The following is a 22,292-nucleotide window of genomic DNA, read 5'->3' as shown; positions in this document are numbered from 1 at the left end:
CTGTTCAAGCAGCAGACTTCAGTTTTAGTTTTGCTGCTCTTTTAACCAAAAAATTCAAGCAGCAATTTATAAACTGCCATCATCCAGAGAATTCCTTTCAGTGAAGTAACACTTCCATAATTCAAAGCTATCTGATAGCTGGCCTTTGAAATTACAGCTGAATATGGACTCAATTCTAAAGGTGTCGCTTGTACAGAACTGTATTTTTTTAGCAGTGTCAGTCCACAGGCTGCACACACACAGTAGAAGGCACAGAACAAATTTATGTTTAAAGCTTCGTGTAATAGAACAGTTGATATTAAAAAAAACCCCCAACTTCTTCCTTGCTGGCACATATTTCCCCATTCAGCATATCTCCTCCTAGTTTACTTGTAAAAAATTCAAATTAAAATAATCTGCTTGATGTAGTTATATTCCTAGACTTTCAGTCTACTCTGATTCTGTAGGCAAATGGTACTGAAACAGCAGTTTTAGGGAGACACCTCTGTAGGCATGTATCAGTTGCAGCAGAAAACAAGGAAAAACACATTGTAGCACATTGTTCTGGGGTCAAGTCCACCCATAGCTTTACCACAAATATGAATTCATTAATTATAGCATAAATCTGCTCTACATTTTTCAAGCACTTTGGATCTGGTATTCCATCATCAGATGAATGTTTTCCCAAACCATAGTTCTTCCTGGGAATTTAATGTAGAGGAAATGCTGTGAACAGGAGCTGCACCAAACTGTCTCATAAAGACTCTCTACTATCACTTCTTGTTTTTATTACTATCCTCTGGAGTTGTTCTTTCCTTCTGCCTCCATTGTATGCTGATTTTTTGTTTCCAATTCTTAACATTCACTGTACACTTTGAATAATAATGGAAGTAAATTCTTACTTGGATTTTTTTTTTCTCCACTGAACAGAAATTTTTTGCAGTGGTCCCATTCCACCTGAAGAACTTGAACATATATATTTGCTTGATTTTTTCACAACTCCATTTAAGTATCTGGCCTTGCCCTATAGGGTAGTATCCTAGTTCCTGCCAGTTTCACATCTCAATGCAATGGCTTGGCCAAAAAGTGACCTAATGTGCATACATTCTCATGATCTAAAACACTGGAATTGAAAAGCTAAGCACTTATCCCTGTGAAGACAATAAACTCTCTTCCTTCTGTTGCAAACCGCAGCTGTACCCTGTGGGCTCTACTGTCCTTCTGACAATCCCACTTCCTGCTGCTCAGTAGCCAAAGGATTAGTATTAAGCTAAGCATTTCAAAGCCTTGTCTGTAAAATCTCTGGATCCCATAACTACAAAGGCTGATGAGAAAGTTCAATCACTACTGAACAGCAGGTCATAAACAAGGAATGCCTCCTTGTTTCTGCAATATGTTATTTATTTACATTCTGTCTTTCCAACTGGATTTTCAAGAGTATGACACATCCAAGAGCTTAAATTCATCTGAATTTGGAGAGACTTCCAGAGTCTTTAAGGTTTTAAATTTCCTTAAAACACCAACTGCAAGGAACAAAATTACACAGCCACCTGTGGCCATCCGTTAACCCATTGCTTTTCCTATTCTCCCACTTTTCCCTTGCCCCTAGCCTTGGCCGCTCCCTCGGGCTCTCCCTATTGGTTCCTGTACCCCAACCCCGCCCAGGGACCACGTCTGAGCCCCTGAGAAAAAGTTGCTGCACCCGGACCAGGAGGTCTCTCTGCCTCTGAGGGTTGCTGGGACAAGATGTGATTAAAGTCCTCTCAAACTCTCATGGGAGACCCTTCTTTCCTCCCTTGCCATCACTGGTTGTAGCGCTGCTGGCTGCCGGAGCAAGGCCGCGGGGCCGTCCGAAATGGACTCTGGGATGTGACCGGGTCGCAGTGCCCTAAGCAGCCCTGCTGAGCTCTCAGGAAGCTACAGCCTGCTAAGATAAATCTAGCAATTATAACAAATGGCACCCCTAAAAACATGATTCCAAATCTATTTTGTTTTCTTTGCTTTTTTCCCCTGAAAATACCTTTTTCCTTTTTACTTACAATTTTATCACCTTTTCTTCACTTATCCATGTAATTGGAGTGGGGAATGGGTTCATGTTCCTTTTTTGGTCTTTTGTAATTCTATTATTTTCCCTCACAGTTTATCCTTTCATACTCAGATATTCTTCCCCCTTGATGATGTTGATGTGTGTGATATACTTCACATTCCATGCGTATTTTCCATTTCTAGTAGGAAAGTGATGTTTCGATTCAGTTTTCCTATATGCTGGGATGTATGTGGAAGAAGAAAAAAGATGTGAAACCAGCAACACATGCCTGGAGTTCTCACTGGATCTTAGTGTACCAGTATTAACCCGATCTCCTATCGGTTCAAATTTGGAGTGTCTTTAAATATATATTTCAGTAATTTAACAACTATTAGAGTAGACATTTGAACTTTTATTAATGTTTTAGAAACTGAAATCACACACCTGGTCACGAAACTCACCAAAGGAAACAAGACTTTTATTTGTAATTAAGAAAATTGTAAGTAATGGCTAAAAGTGATTGCTGCCTGAGACACTCATCTTTCAGAAACCAGAGTCTGCTGGTGCTGCATATGCAGGACACAACAGTCTCAGGATTTCACCCCTCAGTCAGACGCAGCTCTCACCACTGACCAGGATAGGTATCCAAGGTCCACCTCAGTACAAGTTCCACTGCTCTGTACAAAGGCTACCAATGAGACCCATTTTTAAATGTCTGTCCAGTAACTCCTTTCTATACAGTGATCTTTAGTATGAACAAATACATAATTATTAATTTATTTCTACGCACTATATTTAGAAAGAGAATGAAACATGTACATTTCAACTCAACAAACTACACATTCATTTGGAGCATTCATTTGGAGTTGGATGAAGGTTACTGACGACAAAGTTTTCCCAGTTATGAAACAGAAACTAAAAGACAAATACAAGAAAAACCTAATTATTTGGAGAAATCTTTATTAAGCATTTTAATACGATATTCAATAGCAAAAAAAAATCATGTGATGCATACGTAGTTTTTTAGGCAGGGATCTCAGACAAGGCATGCGGTGAAACTGATTCATTTTACACTGCAGTTCAAAACATCTTTTTATTTGTTACTTTATAAAGACTCATTTAGAAAAAATGTACAATATCAATATCTTTCAAAGTTGTTAACAAAAATCTAAAAATAGAAATTCACATTTTCATACACTCTGTACAATAAAAGCAGAAAAGATTGCCTTCAATTTAGCATCTAACTTCTGAAAACATGTTGGTATGGCCAGTTTCTAAAGTTTTATAATATTCATTTGCCGTAAGTTTTTTGGTTGATGCATTTATGCAAAAATTCTAGAAAACTTTCTTAAGTCAGTAGACTCTCTGATAAACTGCTGGTTCAATTCCAAAATTGTTTTATTTTTCAGAATTTTTAAAGGAAATATGCACTCACCACTTTTAATATTGGTTGTCCCTAGACACCGATCAATAAAGAACAATATCCTTCCTTACAACATATAAACCCAGTATAATTTTTTACAATATAAGAAAACTACCAGAGGAAATTTGATGAAACTTTAAATGACAAATTGCATAATCTACTAAATGGCCCTGAAAAATGAAAAAAATAAAATGTCATCTACAATCAAAATAATAATCTACTCACAAATATCCCATCTTGCTTCTGAACTTCTTTAAAAACAGCTGCTGTAAATACTGCTGTAAATACTAAGTAATTTTGCTCAGATGTAAAGCATTTGATTTGACAGGGATTTCTACATTAATTATCCTTACAGAAACATGTCCTGAATTTGTCCTAGAAACTTCCAAATGCAAAGTAAGACCACCACATAATTTTCTAGTCCAGCAGAATTTTCAATCCATGATAGCACCAGATCAGTTCTATATCTCTAAATTTAGCCCCACAATCTGATTATGTAAAATGGAAAAGGCAGATCGAGGCAGTGCAATCTGACAGTACGTTTAGCCAGATACAGGAGAGCCTTTGAAAACAGACCCAGCTAATAAGCATGCTAACAAATTTGGTACCTAACAGGGCCACCCCAGAATCGTTACCATCTACCAAATGCCAATATTCATTTTACAATTTTACACTAACTTATTTCACGGCTTGCCTGTAATTTTAGTGATAATCATTACATGGTCATGTTCACAACCCCATCAGAATCTACAAGTAACTGGTACATGTAGCAGTTACCTGAGTATTACTAACAGGAGGAGTTTGTCTAAATGTACGTATCAGTACAAAATCAAAGAAATCTCTAAAAAACTACCTCCCTGTCAAACTGTCTGAGAACAGTAATATTGGCTTGCACAAAGTAGTCTGAGTTTACTGAAGAGCTCCTTCTCTCTACCTCTGTTGACATAATTTAATACAAAAATGAACACACAGCATCATCCTGACTACATTTTTCTGAGTAAAATTCACGAGTTTAGAGTAACCTCATCACTGCCTTTTTAAGGGATAGATGGATAGTAGATTGCTTCCATCAGCCTAAGCCAAGCAGCTTCAAGTGAAAAGCTTAGCACCTCCACTTGCCCTCAGATCATGAAGTTGTATGCCAGGAAAAAAGCAGATATATCACAGTATAATTCCCATTCCCATTCATATATAAACTAAAAAATCATACATACAGGTTAAATTCCTAAGAAAGAAACAAAGATTTATTTTTTTTTTAAATACAGTCTCTGATCCCAACACCCCCCCCAAGAAATTGATTCTTACTGGATTACTTCCAATTAGCAACACACAACTATACAACATCTTCAGCAACTGTAGTGTCAAAAATTTGGTAATAAACTTGATTTTTCGTTGCATCTCTGACATTATAGGACCTGATGAAGCATTCCAGCCACGGCAAGTCACCTACCAACAAAATCCAAATTACTGTTCAATATTAATTTCTAATTTTTATAAGAGGCAAGTATAACTTGAGCAGGATCTTAACTAGGATAGCTAAATGCATACAATAGTAAGAAAAAAAATTGTTAACTTTGAAATTGCAATTGGCATCTTTTAAGTTTCACACAAGATCTGAAATGGTGTTTAGTGACAGTCTTCCAAGACTTGTCCTCCCTGCACCAGCACTCCACAAAACACTTGGATCCAGTAGTTGTGCCACAGTATAAAATACATATATGTAAAGACTTTCCAATAATAAAAATTCATCTCCATGTGTCTCAATGAGACAATTTCAATGGTCTCAAGGGGAAAATCCTTTACAATCTTATAGGACAACTTTTTCTAAGTATGGCAAAGACTCCAGGGTGATTGCAGTGGTCACTGACAGCCATGTATGTATTTGCAGTATGCACTGGAGGTTGGAGCTGCATCACACATCCAGCTACCTTAGACATGTGTAGTTTAGGCAGAGCTACTTTGTGCCACAACACATGCATTGAACAAAAATCTCTGTAAATGGATTTGGATTAAAGATTTGCTCAATTTCCATGGATATTTCCCATGGCAAGGGATGCTCTAAATCAGCACGTGCAATCAAAAGCAGGGTATCACACAAACCACGTGCCATACGCTGAATTTCCTTTCAGTTTTCCTTAACATGCTGCGACATCCAGTACAAGGGGGCTCTGCTTAACTTCCATATGAATACAGATGGTATGCTAGTGCCTGCACAGGCATGACTGTATTCACAGATCATGGCATGCTACACGAGAATTTACTGAACCATTTATTTTCTTTCTCAAAGGGAGAGCTAATATTAAAGACATGTCTCAGAACAAATTAATTGGAACTCTGCTTTCAGACTCCAGCATTTCTCTGTTTTGAGTTTTGCCTGTGCATAAGTTAATTCTAAGACTTTGCATATGCAATAGCAGACTGAAAGACCCTTTCCCTTCCCACCCCCCTTTTAAAATAACAGCAAGCTGACCTAATTTTCTTCCTGGAGGACAGAGCGTATTCATGGTCATCTGCATCTTCTGCTGAAGAAAACTGTTAGTTAAGATTTCAGAGGCAGGAATTTGGAAAAACTTTTCCTGAAAGAGAACAGAAAAATATGAGGTGTTGAAAGAGGCGTAAGAAATCATTAGCCAGAACCTTGACTGCATGTTCTTTTAGGAACTTAAAATCAGGTAACACAACACAACAGAAGAATAATATTATTTCAAAAAACTGTTCAGCTACAGAAAAAACTCCAAACTGTCTGAAAAAATTAACAGTCTGTTTTTCAGTACCCCTGAGTATTTAGGGACTACAGCCACCTACAGAAAGCACACCTGTAGGTCTCTATACATAACTGGCAGATATCCCTCATGAACCTCTGTAACAAGACAATATCAGACAACATTATGGCCAGAGAGGATGGTCAGTCCCCCTCAACAGTCCTTCACATCTTGAGAGGAACAAAATCACTTGAAAACAAGGGGCACAGCAACCTGGCTTTGTATCTGTGGAACTCCCTTAGTGTGAGTTTCATTTTTTGACAGTTTTAGAAACTATAGAAAAAGTCTTATACTGCGGGGTTCATTTCTGAATGGAGACAGAAAATAATAAATGGAACATTAAAATGTTAGATAAACATTTTCTAGGTATTATTAAACCACATACAGTATGCATGACTAAAAAACTCCAAGTTTATTCTTTCCAAGTTTGTTACCTGATTTTGTATCTCTAAAGGCTCATCATGTTACAACTTCTCAGAGTGAGCTAAGATTTTTGTTAGTAATTTCTCATTTTTGTGACAAGATACAAATACAGAATAATCTGCCTCTGCATAATTTTTGTATGACATGCTTAATGGCAATGATCAGAAGTTAAAAGATAATCCAGCAGCAAAATTGACACAAATAACCCTCTTTCTTCCAACTCTTCTTCTCAGTATAAAACTTTTTCATTTTTTTGCTTCACTGACTTTTCCTATAAGGAGGGGAGGAAAGAAAAGCACTGTGTTCATATGGAAGTGCAACTGGAAGCTAGTGTAAAGCTGCACTTCAAAGCAGCCCAGTTCCTTCTCAGGTGGTGCTGAAGGACTGGAATTTAGGCTTGGAAACTATTGGCTTGCCTTTGAAGTACCACCAGCAGGAATGTGAGCAGCTGGCACTTCAGAAGAAATTGTGGATATTTTACTTCAGCTAAACTGCAGTACTGAGCAGTATCTGATAAGAAAGTGAGCCACCATGAAGTAAAAATTTTTGGAATTTTGCATCAAGAGATGGTTTAAATCCCCCACCTTCCTTTTGCAGTCTAGTTTCTTGATATAAAAAGGAAAAAGGACAGTAGAATGAAAAGATGACTGGCTGAAATGGGGATTGTAGTCTTTGAAGTCCTTTGCTGTTAAAACACCATGTATTTTAAGAAAAACTAAATTTTTTGTGATATTACTTTTACTTACAGTCTTAAAATTAAACAAGGAAGAGTATTCTCTTCAAAGTCCCATTCAAAGTAATTTAATATAATGGTGGAAAATGTGCAGATATAGACACATTAAACTGCACTGCTGTGCATAAAAAAAATCCAACTAAATTCCTTCTCCATCCCATTTTGTCACACCCACATTGCAGTGACAGGAAAACCATCCATTCTTCAGTGTCTCAGGTAGCAGTAATGGCCTTAAATTGCTTCAGAGAAAACTGAAGATAGGTTAATTCTAAGGTTAGTAAAGTAGTTGAATAAACTGCTTCTGAAATCCGCGATAAATATCTGAACAGACATAGCTGAGTTCTGCCTAGGGAAAGAAGGTCTCCTTACCTCATGGTCATGTGAAACAAAAACATCAAGCATTACTCAATGGATAGATTCTATTGAGAGTTAAAAAAAGAGGTAGTGAGATTTTAAACTAATGCATAAGTTAGCTGCATAAATACTGAAACACTCCTATCATTCACACAGCATTCAGGCAGCATAATTTAACATTGCCAATAAAAGAGAAATTCAGCTACAGAAATACATAAAAGTTTATGGAAATACCAAATAATCTATCTTTAGGCTTCAGTTTTGTCTTTATGCTTTAATATTCTATACTCTGTACAGTATTCACAACCTTACAGCATTGTAATTATTCCTACAAAACACTGCAGGTAACACAGAATGAATATTTGTCTACATACATTTGTTATATTTAAAAACAAATAAAATCCAAACACACATCATCTGTAGAGCCTATCTTTACCCAGATTTACTTACATAATCAAAAAGGTATGCATTTAGTGCTCCTGTTTCATCAACCAGTGTAAACTTCATAATAAAAACATACTGGAGCAGTTCAATACCTAAAACTGAAGAAAAGAAAAATTGATGTTTCTCTGAGAGAATATGCAAGGCAAACTATAACTCGAGCTGACAATATCCTTCCTTTAACAGTAGCTGACTTTGGATACTGTCATTGAAAGTATAAAGTAACAGACCAAAACATAGAGGCTCTGAACAGCAAAACATCATTTAAGACCACATTGCAATTTTTGTAGTAACACTTTAATAGATGAGCCTATAAAAACACATAAAGATTTTTAAATACTTATTCCCATGCTAGTAAACAAAAAGATAACATTTGCTTAGATCCTAGATCCCACCTTAGCAGGATCCTCCAACTCCTATGTTCTTTTATCCATGGAAGATTAGAGAGGTGCTCTTAATTCAGTGCTAATAAGAATTTCACCTGAAAACTCTCTTCTGAGGAAAACAGTTTATTTCCTATGACGTAGTAAAAGCTACCAAGCTGGTTCAGAAAAAACTTTGCTGGCAGTTCTGAAAGTATTCCAGCCTAAGTAAATGACTACAGTCACTCCCTCACCGGCAGCAGTAACTGTTACGCTGCAAACGTGAAATAGAAACAGACAAAGTTACTACACCTCTGCATCAGTTTTTTCTGGGTACACCTACTTAAACTGGTAGTTATTTTTTGTTCAACTTATCTGATATACTTGCAGGTTTATAATTTAGTCTGAAAATACAGATGATAGAAGAATATATACATAAAATAGTGTAACTGTCAGGAAGCATTAATACTGTTTTCATTTTGAGAACTGTCAATCACTGCCAGTTATATATTACCTTACAATTATTTAATAGGATACAATTATGACAGTTTATTTAAGAAAATCACTGTATTGCTCAAATAGTTTTCTTCTTTTAGAATGTGTTTACCAAACTTATATACTGCTAGATATTCCAACTTAATATGTTAGAATATGAATTGATAAACATGCAAATATTCTTTTTCCTTAATGCATTGTAAGGTTTTAAACTCAATTTCCAGCATTTTAACATGTTGACTGCATACAGTAACACAAGGAACACAGAAAGCATAGAATACACATAATTGTTCTGGTGTAATTCCTTTCATTTGAATATTATCTCTTGCAGACTCTCTAGAATATCCTTAACATAAGGTTTACAGAAGATAAAAATCTGACTTGTACGAGTCATTAAATAAGACTCTCTTTAGTTCCGGTCAGAAAAACTGTATCTTCAAAAGGAAAAGCAAGACTAACTTCTAGGACTGCAAGTACATACACAGTTTAAAAGTAACATCTACAACCAAAAATTCATGACATCTGCACTATGGTAAGTGTTACTACTGATACCTATGGTAGAAGAAACTAGTCAAATATAAAATCCTTTAATTCATACTGCAATAGATCCAAAAGTATGTTATTTCAACTGGTAAAAGGTGAATGAATTTTACAGCACCATATTCAACATGACCATAATTACATGCTTTCTGTACAACATTGCAACCCAGAGCTGCAAATCAAACTATTTCATATCAAAACTACAGAATCAAGGCGAAAAAGTATTTCAGGACAGTATCCTGTCAGCTCACCTTGTGCTACTTCAGTTGGCTCCCATGACGGTTGCTGTTCTGCTGCAATGGAACTTAGATTCTTGATAGGCTTTGGAGTTGAACACTGCTTGCACCTAGCATTTAAAACAAGAGATGGAGACTAACCAAACACTGATGTATTTGTACTAGAAGTGTTCTGCACAGAAAAAATCAAAATTCTGATTTTCTTACACAGTGGAAGTGCAGAAGTATTTCTGTTGCTGCTTGAAGTAACTATTTTACCAGACACACCAGCTTTAGAGCACAACAAAACCCTTAATGCTGTTTTTGAACTATCCATGAGGAGAAATAAATCTGGAAAAGACCACTTCAGTCAACAGACAGGAATAAAACTGTACATCAAGGTTGAGAGAACGGGGGTTGTTAAGCCTGGAAAACAGAGGGCTCCAGGCAGACCCTACTGTGACCTTTCAATGTATAAAAGGGGCTTGTAAGAAAAACAGAGAGAGTTTTAACCAAAGCCTGTAGTGAAGAACAAGGAGAAACAGCTTTAAACTGAAAGAGGGTAGATGTAGATTGTGCAGAAAGAAGAAATACTTTGCAAAGAAGGAGGCACTGGAACAGGTTGTCCAGAAACATTCTGGATGCCCTATACCTGGAAGTGTTCGAGATGAGACTGGATGGAGCTGAGCAACCTGGTGTTAGTGCAAGGTGTCTCTGCCCAAGGCAGGGGATTGGATTAGATGATCATGAAAGGTCCCTTTCGACCCAAACCATTCTATGATTCTAAGATCACTACATTGCTAAACATATGTACATATGCCACTACTTCTCACTTTGTAAAAAAAGGAATGAATCTGAACTTCTAGCACATTCTAAACCCATTACAGAGTTACAAGAGACATTTGGCTTTGCCTATGCTGAAAATATTAACTTAAGAGTGGTTAAAACACTCTACTTTATTCGTGGTGTCTTTACACCAATTATGATAAATTTTACACATGACATAGTAAGCTAATGTTGCAAGTGGACGGAAATATTGAAGAACTGTTTTCAAAGTTACTCCCATTTGCCTTAAGGAATGAAATTACAGAACAAACGTATTTGTTTCAAATTAAGCTTCTGTATTAGTATATTACAGTTAGAACTTGAAATAAACATTTATTATCTTTTAGGATCATATGCAAAGCATGTCATAAAAATCAATAAAACTACTTCTGCTTAAGTGATACAGTCAAGCTCAGCAAAGTCACTTTTTTCCTTTAAAAAACCCACTCAAACTCCAATAAATTAACTGTGAATCTTGCTTCTTATATGTAGTGTCTGTGTTCATTTTTATATACAGATGAATGTACATGCATATGCACACACATATAATTCATTCTATCATACAAAATCTTCTCTAGACTTTGCTAAATATATGGCACTGATAAAAACGTGCATAAAACATAGCTCTGAAATGCCAGCATACTTGTGAGGTTCCTTCCTAAATATCCTATAAACAATCATGGAATATCTTATAAACCATTCACTTTTACAGTCAAACCATTTGAAGAGAGAACAATGTCTGAAGGTGGGTTGTGTGTAGCTGGGGAAATATATGGATTATGAAAGTGCAAGGGGAAATACTTTGTATTGGTGAAGATCCTGTCCCAGTAGGAGTACCCATATACTGCTTTTATTTAAAAAAAGAGGTAGACAGCAATAACTGGAAAGGTCAAAACTATGTATGACAAAGAGAAACAATTACCTATATTCATTTTATGGATGGCCCTTATGGGAAACTTTAGAGTTCACATGAAACAGAGTATTTCTGCACAGACCATTTTTTACTGCCTGCAGACGTGGCACAGTGCACCACTGCACTGCACTCTGCCTGAACGGTCACGCTGCTGGGCACTACTGGGAGGACACACAGCTGACAGCTCTCATTGAGCAGGAACATGGCACTGCATGGCAGAGCAGACATACCAGATCTAGAGATGCGTACTGTATTCCACAGCTTTGAAACTGTGGAATTCAGAAACCTCTTGAAGTCACTCTACAGTGAATGACATCCACAAACAGGTAAGGCACTTTGCACTGCTGTGGATAACAATAAATTACAAATGGTAAGGTAAGGCTGTCCAAAGTCCCTTACTGCTTCCAAACCTCAAGCTTTCCCAACACTAAGAATGAGAGAGAATGAGTTGTAGATTTACGGGCTGAGATTATTTTCTGGATCTCTATTTAAATATTATCTGTTATGCTGTATATGTATATATAAAACGCCATAGCATACAGTTTTAAAAACAATGTATGTTTTGACTTTAGTCTAAGTGAGACCAGAAAATGGAAGATCTGGACTAAAAGAGGTGTTTAGGTACCTGCACTGCATGTGTGTTTCCATTTCTATAGCAACGGCCCTACCCATGCACCACAGACAAAACTGAAACTGGAGAGCTGTGTAATTAAGGCCTTAAGATTTATAGAACAAGAGCAGAACTGCAGTCAGTCCTTTGATACAAGGTATCAAATGATATGGCATTTCATCCCTGATGTCAGTACTGTGGATCATGCTCCACATCATGCTATGTATTTTACATCAAAGAATCTTTGGGAAAGTTATCCCTTCAGCACTGCAGTCTGAATTACTGAAGAAAATGCTATCTATTACTGCAACTACTGAAGTATCAACAATTACTTTTAACCTACCCATAATATTTTACATTCCCTTGTAGAAGAAAAGGAGCTGAAAGATCTAATAATTCAAGATCATCTTCTGTGGATCTCACAGGAATAACACACTTAAATCTTTTTGTAAGCTTCCAGATTTCTTTTAATGTTCCACCTATTAAAAAGCGAAAAAACATGGTTTCTTAAACAGTAGCCAGAAATAAATCAAACAACTTACACTTCTCAGTTGATTTCAGGGCCTTAATAATAATTGATATACACTACCAAAAACCCAAAAAATAGCCCAATACCTTCTCACTTTTACTCAACAACAGACTCAATTGAGAAACAAGGATTGACATTTATCAAAGCAGATGCCTTACTATCTTCCTCATAGCTGTAACATAACACTATGACCAAGAAGTTGTATTTAGTAAACATCACTTTCATATAATTATTCCTATGATTTTACTAGCCATTTTGCTAGGAAAAAAAACAAAGCAACCAAACTGACCTTTTATATGCACATATCCATATACAAATATACTTAGTTGCTGACACTTACATATCTGAAAATAGATTTACCGAGTTATATTGCTCAGCTGTTTTAGGAAAACAGAGAAGAAATAGATTCTTTTTTTTTTCTCAGAAAGCAAAGGTTAGATTGAAATCAGTTTGGAACACATCAGGAATAAAGCAGCTATCAGAACTAATCCATTATAAAAGAAAGCAGAAAACAAAAGGGGTCATTGACCCTCACACAAAGGACCACCTGACTTATACTTGCTTATTCACATCACTACTTGAGCACAACGGAAGACTTTGTTATAAACTCTGAATGATGCTATATGCAATTATTTATTTTTTTTATTATATTAAAAATTCCTCAGTAGTACCTTGCTAAATTGCTTTGTTTAAAGCGGCTATTTCTCTTCCCTGAGGAAATCTGATAAAAACCACATCAACCCAAAAAACCTCACACTGAGAGAAGCTCTATTAATCTGAAACAACACTGACATCCAGAGGCTGACAAAGTTAATTGGAGGCTTGTACTACCAGAAGCCTTTCAAAGCTTTTCCACATCAACACTAAAAATAGGCTTGTTTAGAAGACTCAGCAAGTTTTTAAATCAGAACTGAAAAACCAGTAAGCACAGCTAGAAGAAAAGAAACCATGTTCAGATGTTAATTTTAGCATAATCAACAATAAGCAATATTGGCATCATTCTAAAATAGACAGAAGCACCTTACAAGACCTTCACAGACTACCATCGCCTGTTTGGACAACATTAACTTATAGTTCCAGCTCAGTTTTTCTGTTCTTTGAAGATGCCTTTATGATCATCACTACTTACACTGAATACAACTTCAACACATATCTTTACTTTGTACATACTCAGAGTGGACACTGTGCTGTAAGAATTGGTGTATTTGCAATTTACCTTACCTTCTATCATAAGCAAGGTGTCTTCAGGATGTTGAAGCATTTCATCGTGCTTCACAAAATGGATGGCTATTTCCCTTTGTTTCTGGTCTTGAGTAGTCCACGTTACAGATTCATACCAGGATGTATTGTGTAATTCTGGGTTTGGGGCAGTATTGGCAGAGCCGTGTAAAATGAAATCAAAGTCATCTCCATATGGAACTTCTTGCCTAAAACCATTTCCAAAATGAGTAAGTAAATTCTAACAGCTTCTCCTCAGGCAATCTACCAACAAGGATGACAGTACTCCAAATAAATATTAGAATATAGTCATGAGAGTTAAAGGACATACAGGAAAAATATTCTCATTGTTTTATCAGTTTAAACATTTAGAGTTGCATAGTATATTATGAGTTTCCATGTTAATAAATATGCTAAGCAATATGCTAACTTACCTAGGAGCAGAGGCAGCCTAGTGGCTACATCCCACACAAATGAAAATCCACAGAAAACCAAATCTATCAGCTTTATGTGATTTCAGTTGGGCCTTAAAAGGGCCAAAAACTGCATACCACTTCATTAGAGTGAAAAGACCGCATAACCTTATATTATTTCGAGTTTTATGTTTTAGTCTATTTGACTTTGCATATATTGAGGGAGAAAAAAGAAAAAAAAGGACACTACTAGAATAGCTTCACATAAAAGGAAAGTAAAGGGAAATCTGCAACTGCACCACACAGTTTCTATCCAGTCCTACTGGAGTACACCATTTACACATTTCCACTTGTCATACACAGCGAAGCAATAATGCAGGCCATCCAAATTATACCAATATTACAGAATCAATTAGGTTGGAAAAGATCTCTGAGAGTGCCCAAAGCAGGGCAAGAAAGATGGTGAAGGGCCTTGAGAGGAAGCCATATGAGGAGCAGCTCAGGTCACTGAGTCTGTTCAGCCTGAAGGAGACTGAAGGGAGACCTCATTGCAGTTAAAACTTCCTCATGAGGGGAAGAGGAGGGGCAGGCACTGATCTCTTCTCTGTGGTGACCAGTGGCAGGACCCGAGGGAATAGCCTGAAGTTGTGTCATTTGCCTGATATTTTTGGATCCAGAAAAGATGCCTTGTCTGGAAGACACACTGTAGTCAAACATATTTTATTAATTCATTAGGAGACAAGTATACCTCTTTGCATGTCCTATTTTAAAACTGCAATAAAGAAACACTTAAGATACTTAAATACAACTATGGTATGGAAAAACTGCACTACTGCATTTGAAAATAAAGAAAAAAATTGTTTTGGAAGCACTCAAAGGATTCTGTAAATGGAACTCATCTGATGATTTCAAAATTTTCTACTTATTATCAGTGAGTTTCAAATCTTTGCTCAAAATGATATACATTTACATTCAGCTCATCTTACACAAGAAAAGGTTGAAAACACACTGAAAATCTAGGCAAAATATACAGAGCAATTTCTACTTACTTATACTGTGTGAAACACTTACAGAGAGTTGCATTTGGAACAATGAAGTTTAACAGACTGATGGAGTTTTTGGGGTTTATAAGTTCTCAGCTTTGCTCTAATGCGATACTGTTGAGGAGCTGTGCTGTTTGTTATTGTTTTCAGTTCTGTGTTACTCAAATCCTGATGATCTGTTAATACTGCAAAACAATACACAGACAGAGGAGAAAGCACCAGGTATACTATTAATCACCGTAATATTTGTAATACAGGAAATGGCAATCACAGGTATGCATTTTTCCCTTATTTCAAACTTTTCCTTCCTTCCCAGCTGCAGCCTCAGTTTTATCAATTTTATTAACTTCATATTACAGTCTGTAAGATAAATCATACCAGGCTGCAGGAGCATGGTGTAGAAAAAACATATGAAAGCAGAATATACAAATATGCTCTATTCCTTTAAACAACAAGTAAACCCAATACAACATACATGTATTTATACTCTTGGAATTTATACTTTTAGAATAGCTCTTCCTACAATAACCTTTAAGATAATGTTTCAAAATAGCTTTTGTTCTTTAGCAAAATTAAAATTCACCTTAAGGTCAAAATGTTACCTACCTGTAACAGATAACTGCTGACATCTCTGTAAGTCCAATTCAAGATCTAAAATCAATAAGAATTCCCAATTATTTTCCTTCCTTCCTTTCTTTTTTATCGTGTGGACACACACAAAGAATCAGGTAGACAGACATGTGGATACACACACAAAACCAAAAGCTGAACAAATGAAAATGAAAATCCCAATAATGTATGAAAACAATACAACAACAACAACAAAAGCAGAGTAAGCAGGAGACAAACATTGTGTATCAAGAGTTAGTATATTAGAGGGGAAGTTAGCATATACATTAAATAGTAATGTTATCAAAGTGAACATTTTTCAGAAGTATACTATGAATGATCTGCTGACATAAGTTGTATTCATCCCCTGTAATCCTTCTGGACAAGAACATAAATATATTATTCTAAAACCAATATGAACTGCCTGGTCCCTCCTCTGAACAACCTCTACTACACACAGAGAATGCAGTAAATAAGTGCAAAATTTTTTCAAAATTTTCAGTTATGGACTGGACATGAAGCATTTATTTATTCTTGACTTTTGGATCCTTTTAGAAATGTCCTGTGTTTTTATGTTAATAATGGCTGAGTAACACAGATTTTTAAAAGCTAGAAGCAAAGATACAGACTACGTCCAACCAGCTTTAGAGTTTAATTCCCTTTTAGTTACTCTTATCTTGGGCTAAAAACACCATTCAGAAAATAATATGGGGTCTGTAGAACAGTTTATAAGATATCACTGTTCCATGGAAGTGCACCATACAGCTCTGCCATTGACACAACTTTCCATCCAATGGCTTAAGAAGGGCCCCTCAACAGGCAACTGTTAGTAGTGTTTTCAGTTCCTGTCCCTCTGGAATCACCCTTTAGAGGGAGGCACTTACATAACTCTGCTTTGTGATCTAATATAGTATGATTAAGAACACCACCTGTGTTTAAGAATTTATTCACTGACTCCTATGAAAGTATCTTTCCATGTAATATGAAATGCTTGTGCTGGGAGACAGAAAGAGTAATGTAAATTTCCAGTCTAATAAACCAAAAGAACTCTCTAAAGCTTTGAATGTGAAAGTAACATTACACACATAGGGAAGCAGTAACCGTGACCTTATCTTGACCATACATATCTATTAGAACAAAGAGCAAATCAGCTTTCAGATGCTCTTACCTGTAACATTGCCAAAAGTGCTGTCTAAGTCCATTGAACACATGTTTTCCATATTCTGACTGTCTGCCAGATCCACAGATTCTAAGAATCTAAAGATAAATTACTAAATATTTTATAACTTAAAGAAATCTTTTATAAATCATCATACACACATATATATACAGGATTACACAGACACTTATATGAAACCTATTTATTATCAATATACAGGTATAATGTTCAGACATAAATGTTCCAGCAGAGAAATAAAACTCAACTGAGCCAAAAGTTGCAGGAGATTATATTAATGATGCAGATGAGACACTTTCCAAATCACTTCTGGAACATTAAACATAAAACTGTGCAAGAAGAAATATGTACTACTGGAAACAGAATTCCTGATAATGGAATATGGACTTTGCTTACTTAGCCTTTCCTAAGGAAGAAAAAAGTTTATAACCTTCGGAAAAAGGAGCAGACCATTCAGGAGGACTACAAGGATGTTACGCAGGCAGAAAATTAGAAGTGCCAAAATCTGACTAGAACTTTATCTGGCTATTGCTGTATGAGACATCAAAAACAGTTTCTTCAAACATACAATCAACAAAAGGAGAACTAAGGAGAATCTCCATCCTTTTTTGGATGTAGGGGGAAACATAGGAAGGACAAAGGATGAGGAAAATGCCAACGTACTTCATGCCTTCTTTACCTCAGTCTTAATAGTAAGACCAATTATTCTCTGAGTACCCAGACCCGTGAGCTGGGAGACAAGGATGGGGAGCAGAATGAAGCCTCCATAATCTAAGAGGAAATGGTCACTGACCTGCTATACCACTTAGACACACACAAATTTAAGGAGCTGGCTGGGATCCACCCATAGATACTGAGGGAGCTGGCAAAAGTGCTCAACAAGCCACTTTCCATCATTTATCAGCAGTCCTGGATAAGTGAGAAGGTTCTAGCAGACTGAAAATTACTGTAGATGGTCATCTACGAGAAGGGTCAGAGGGGTGATCCAGGGAACTACAGGCCTGTCAGCTTGACCTCAGTGCTGGAGGTCGTGGAGCAGATTGCCTTGTGTGCCATCATGTAGCACATGAAGGATACCCAGGGGATCAGATGTAGCCAGAATGGGTTTATGAGAGACATGTCCTGCCTGACCAACTTCATCTCCTTTTATGACAAACTGACCTGCTTAGTGGATGCGGAAACAGCTGTGGATGTAGTTTACCTGGACCTTAGTAAAGCCTTTGACACTGTTTCCCACAGCATTCTCCTGGAGAAACTGGCTGTCATGGCTTGGATGGCTGCTTATCTACTGAGTAAAACCTGGCTGGAAGGCTAGGCCCAGAGAGTGGTGGTGAATGGAGTTACCTCCAGCTGGTGGCCACTAACAAATGCTGTTCCCCAGGGCTCAGTACTGGGGCCAATTCTGTTTAGTATCTCTACCAGTGATTAGGACAAGGTGATTGAGGGCACCCTCAGTAAGTTTGTGGATGGCCCCAAGCTGAGCAGGAGTGTTGATCTGTTGGAGAGTAGGAAGGCTCTGCAGGGGACTCTGGACAGGCTGGAGTAGTGGTCGAGGCCACGTATATGAGGCTCAACATGGTGAGTGCACTTGGGTCACAACAACCCCATGCAGTGCTACAGGCTGGGGCAGAGTGGTTGGAAAGAGGCCCAGCAGAAAATGACCTGGTGAAGGGGCTGAAGCACAAGTCCTGTGAGGAGCAGCTGAGGGAGCTGGGATGGTTTAGCTTGGAGGAGAGGAATCTCGGAGGGACTTTATCACTTATCTCTACAACAACGTGACAGGAGGTTGTTGAGGTGGGGTCAGCCTCTACTCCCAGGCAACAAGAGACAGAAGGAGAGGAAATGGCTTCAAGTTGTGCCTGGGGAGGTTTACATTGGATATTAAGAAAAATTTCTTCATGGAAAAGGTTGTCAAGTGTTGGAACAAGCAGATCAGGCAAGTGGTGGAGTCATCATCCCTGGAGGTGTTTTAAAGTCATGTAGATGGGACACTTAGAGACATGGTTTAGTGGGGGACTTGGACAAGGCTTACAGTTGGACTTGATGACCTTAAAGGTCTTTTTAAAACTAAATGATTCTGATGCCTTATGAATGTAACACAGTTCAGTAAAGAATGTAAATTAACTGCTTCATTTTGAATATCTTTAAATCTCACTGCTTTCAAGTAGCACACACGTTTAAAATATGCTTAATTTATTTCCTGAAGCAAGGTGATGCCACTATAAAACAGCATAAGTATGTCAATATGGCCAGGCTTTATTACTACAGCACTATAAAATAGAAGTCTTAAGCCCTACTGGATTTTAAATTTGAAAAAATTGCCTTTATTTACCTATCCCTCCAAATACTCTTCATCTTAGTAGTGCTAAAGACGTGTTCTGTTCTTGAGTTTCTGATTCTTAGATATATTTAAAATTCTAAACTGTACAGCTGTTACATTAGCCTAGAGTTTTCAAGAATCAGCTAGAAAAAACCAAACATCTACACATAGTACTTACGCTTTTAGCTCCTTAACATCTGGGTTACTTTCTGGCAAGACTCCTATTCCTCGACCATAACAGGTGCCACCATGAAGATGAAATTCTATATGTGAGACATCTTCATTGTCAGCACTTGCTTGTTTCGTATGAATACTGTAAATTCTCAGAAAACTTCCAATCTGAAAGAAAAAAAAAAAACCCACTTTGATAACATAGTTAGTTATTTACATGGAAAATTTTAGTACTCAAGAAGCTTCTTCCCTGTTTTAACTGAATCACAGAACAGCTGAAGCTGGCAGGGACCTCTGGCGATTACCCTGTTCAACTCCTGTGCTCAAAGCAGAGTCAGCTAGAGCAGACTTCTTAGGGTTGTTTCGAGGTGGGTTTTAAGTATTTTCAAGTACGGAAACTGCAAAACCTCTCCATGTGACTTGCTTGTTTTGCTTTATCAGAAAACATTACTGGCAGCAAAGGGTGATTCAGAACCAGAATAAGCCTTTGTAGTAAATCTGATTCTCAAACAGACTGCAGAAGACAGATGAAACGAGTCAATACATTCCTTTCCTGAGGGCACAATTTGCCTTCTATATTCCCAACACAACCCCGCAGAGACTGACGTCCTGTGATTGGTCCATGTATGATCACATTTAGCAATTGACCTCCTGCTCATCATCGTGCACAGTTTACTATCTGTTTACATGTACATACAAACATATCTGCTTACTCAGATTTCTCCATCATATCTTACTCTTACATTACGGATAACATTTTTTTAGCTCCAGTACAAAAGACAACATGTGTTAGAAACTGAAAGATCTTGGCACTTTTCCTATGTCTGTTAGATCTTCTCTTCAGGTACATGGAGAATATGCTTCCTGTTTTGCTTACAATGATTTTGTGTTTTCTGAAACAGTTTTGTCAAGTTATACAAATGGACTTAGGCTAACTTATACAATCACCTATTAAAAAAGAAGTTATGGAGTGCTGAACACATCTTCATAACTTTGCATTTATTTCAAAATACCACTCCCATTACCCCCCAAAGAAAACCCACATACCCAACCAACAAAACAAAACCAAGCCCAATGTTGTACAGATAGATAATCTGGAGACTCAATTACACAGTTACCCAAATATATTACCTGAGATCCAGCTGACAGCTCGCAAGCTACACACATTCAACAACCTGGATTTATATTCATTCTAAACATCTTTTAAATAGCCTAATATAAATGACAAATTATTTTAAATTTACTTCAATTAAAATTAGTATTACAGCAGCCAGTTTATTAAGTCACATTTCACCTTCAGGTCCCATTTTAACCAGCAGAAACGGAAAAAGTATTCCTATTAGATTGGATTGGTCATGTCATAGTACAACACTTTTAAACACATGGGTATATGCATAAAAGCAGATGGAGCAGCAACCTGTGTCTAGAATCCTCCTTTGTATCAAGGAGCAAACTATGACTACATAATGTGGATATCAAACTGCTCTTTTAAACAATAATCACACTTGAAAAAGGCAGCATATTTTCCAATTGTGGCAGCACAGACATAAAAAGTGCACTTCAGCCTGCACCTATTTTGCTTCTGGCATGGAGCTCTTACCAGACTTTTAATTGATCTACACTGTTAGGAGGTTGCTCATTTTGTTCATTCAAAGCACCACCAGGACAGCTTGTGCATTTAGATGGCAGTTAAGAGGCTTATCCAAAGACTTTTTTTTCCCTTTCCAAATGCTGATTTCACCTAATTATGTTGAATATCCAAAAGCGCAAATGACACTCATATCGTAAGACTAATCTAATGACTATGACAAATATTTCTGGAGAAAGTTTTTTTTAAAAGTTCTTAGCTAAGTTCTGCTTATGGAATAACCTTATGTAAATAAAACAGTAACAAACTACTTCCCTACTGCCAAGAGTAATTTGCATACAAGCAGGAAAAGGTGATTTTGATTGACAAATTTCTTTTTTTCAAAAATAGCATATAAAAAATAAGTATTTTCTCTATGTATAAACACAAAAAATTAAATATGGGAGAGAAGAGCTCAGAAGCTAAGAATATAAAATGCTGTGTCTGCCTTTTAAACTTGTGTGCTGAAATTCACACAGAAGTCAACTGAACTATATGTTTTAGTGCAGCATTCACTTTGCAAGGCTTATCATCACTATAAAATAATCTTCCAATACAAACACTTAGTAGATCCTTTTCTGAAAATGTTATTATTTTATATATTTTAATATCACTTCAAATTATAAAAAAGAGATGCATAATAATCAACATTGCCAAATACTCAAGAAGTCCATAAGGTTCTGAAAGTCAGCCCAGAGATGCCTGGGTGGACAGGATGCCGTTTCTGTGGATTCCTTTGGGAGGCAGCCTTGCTTACCGTTAAAAGCAGAGAGCAAATGTGGATATTATGGATAAAAATGTTACTGCATTTCTGTTGTTTACAGAACACCTGCAGACCGAGCACTTTATATACTTGACTAAGAAGAAATTTTAATCTACATTAAACACCACAATTTACAGAGACATCACTAAAATCTAGTACAAAACCAGCTCCTTACTTGACTTTACAGCAGCTCTCTTTATGACTTACCTCATTTAGAGGAAATTCATTTAAAAGTGAAATTAACGGAGTATAGAAACATTTCTTGCAATAATATAAAATATACTAATACCCTATTTTTAGTTTAATTCAAATACGACTATT

General features: G+C 36.8%; 1 protein-coding gene across 4 annotated transcripts in view; it reads right to left on the bottom strand.

Annotated features, from left to right (window-relative positions):
• Nucleotides 1-2,521: 2,521 nt before the first annotated feature.
• POT1 (protection of telomeres 1) overlaps nucleotides 2,522-22,292 on the bottom strand; it is a 58,050-nt gene continuing 38,279 nt past the window's right edge. For 2 of the 4 annotated variants that reach the window (XM_068996178.1, XM_068996186.1), the window contains exons 11-20: nucleotides 19,589-19,749; nucleotides 17,082-17,170; nucleotides 15,911-15,955; nucleotides 15,333-15,489; nucleotides 13,852-14,057; nucleotides 12,445-12,580; nucleotides 9,790-9,884; nucleotides 8,151-8,242; nucleotides 5,899-6,004; nucleotides 2,522-4,843 (exon numbers count right to left, since the gene is read on the bottom strand). In XM_068996178.1, coding sequence (XP_068852279.1) covers nucleotides 4,614-4,843; nucleotides 5,899-6,004; nucleotides 8,151-8,242; nucleotides 9,790-9,884; nucleotides 12,445-12,580; nucleotides 13,852-14,057; nucleotides 15,333-15,489; nucleotides 15,911-15,955; nucleotides 17,082-17,170; nucleotides 19,589-19,749 — 1,317 coding nt within the window. In that variant the 3' untranslated portion in view covers nucleotides 2,522-4,613. Of the gene's footprint in view, nucleotides 4,875-5,898; nucleotides 6,005-7,715; nucleotides 7,766-8,150; nucleotides 8,243-9,789; nucleotides 9,885-12,444; nucleotides 12,581-13,851; nucleotides 14,058-15,332; nucleotides 15,490-15,910; nucleotides 15,956-17,081; nucleotides 17,171-19,588; nucleotides 19,750-22,292 lie in introns of those variants that run through there. The other 2 variants (XM_068996194.1, XM_068996201.1) reach the window with 2 other exon arrangements.

This window comes from Aphelocoma coerulescens, chromosome 1A (genome assembly GCF_041296385.1).
Source record: "Aphelocoma coerulescens isolate FSJ_1873_10779 chromosome 1A, UR_Acoe_1.0, whole genome shotgun sequence".
Lineage (NCBI taxonomy): Eukaryota > Metazoa > Chordata > Aves > Passeriformes > Corvidae > Aphelocoma > Aphelocoma coerulescens.
Note: the sequence above shows the minus strand (reverse complement) of the source record. Positions and strands in the feature narration are given on the sequence as shown.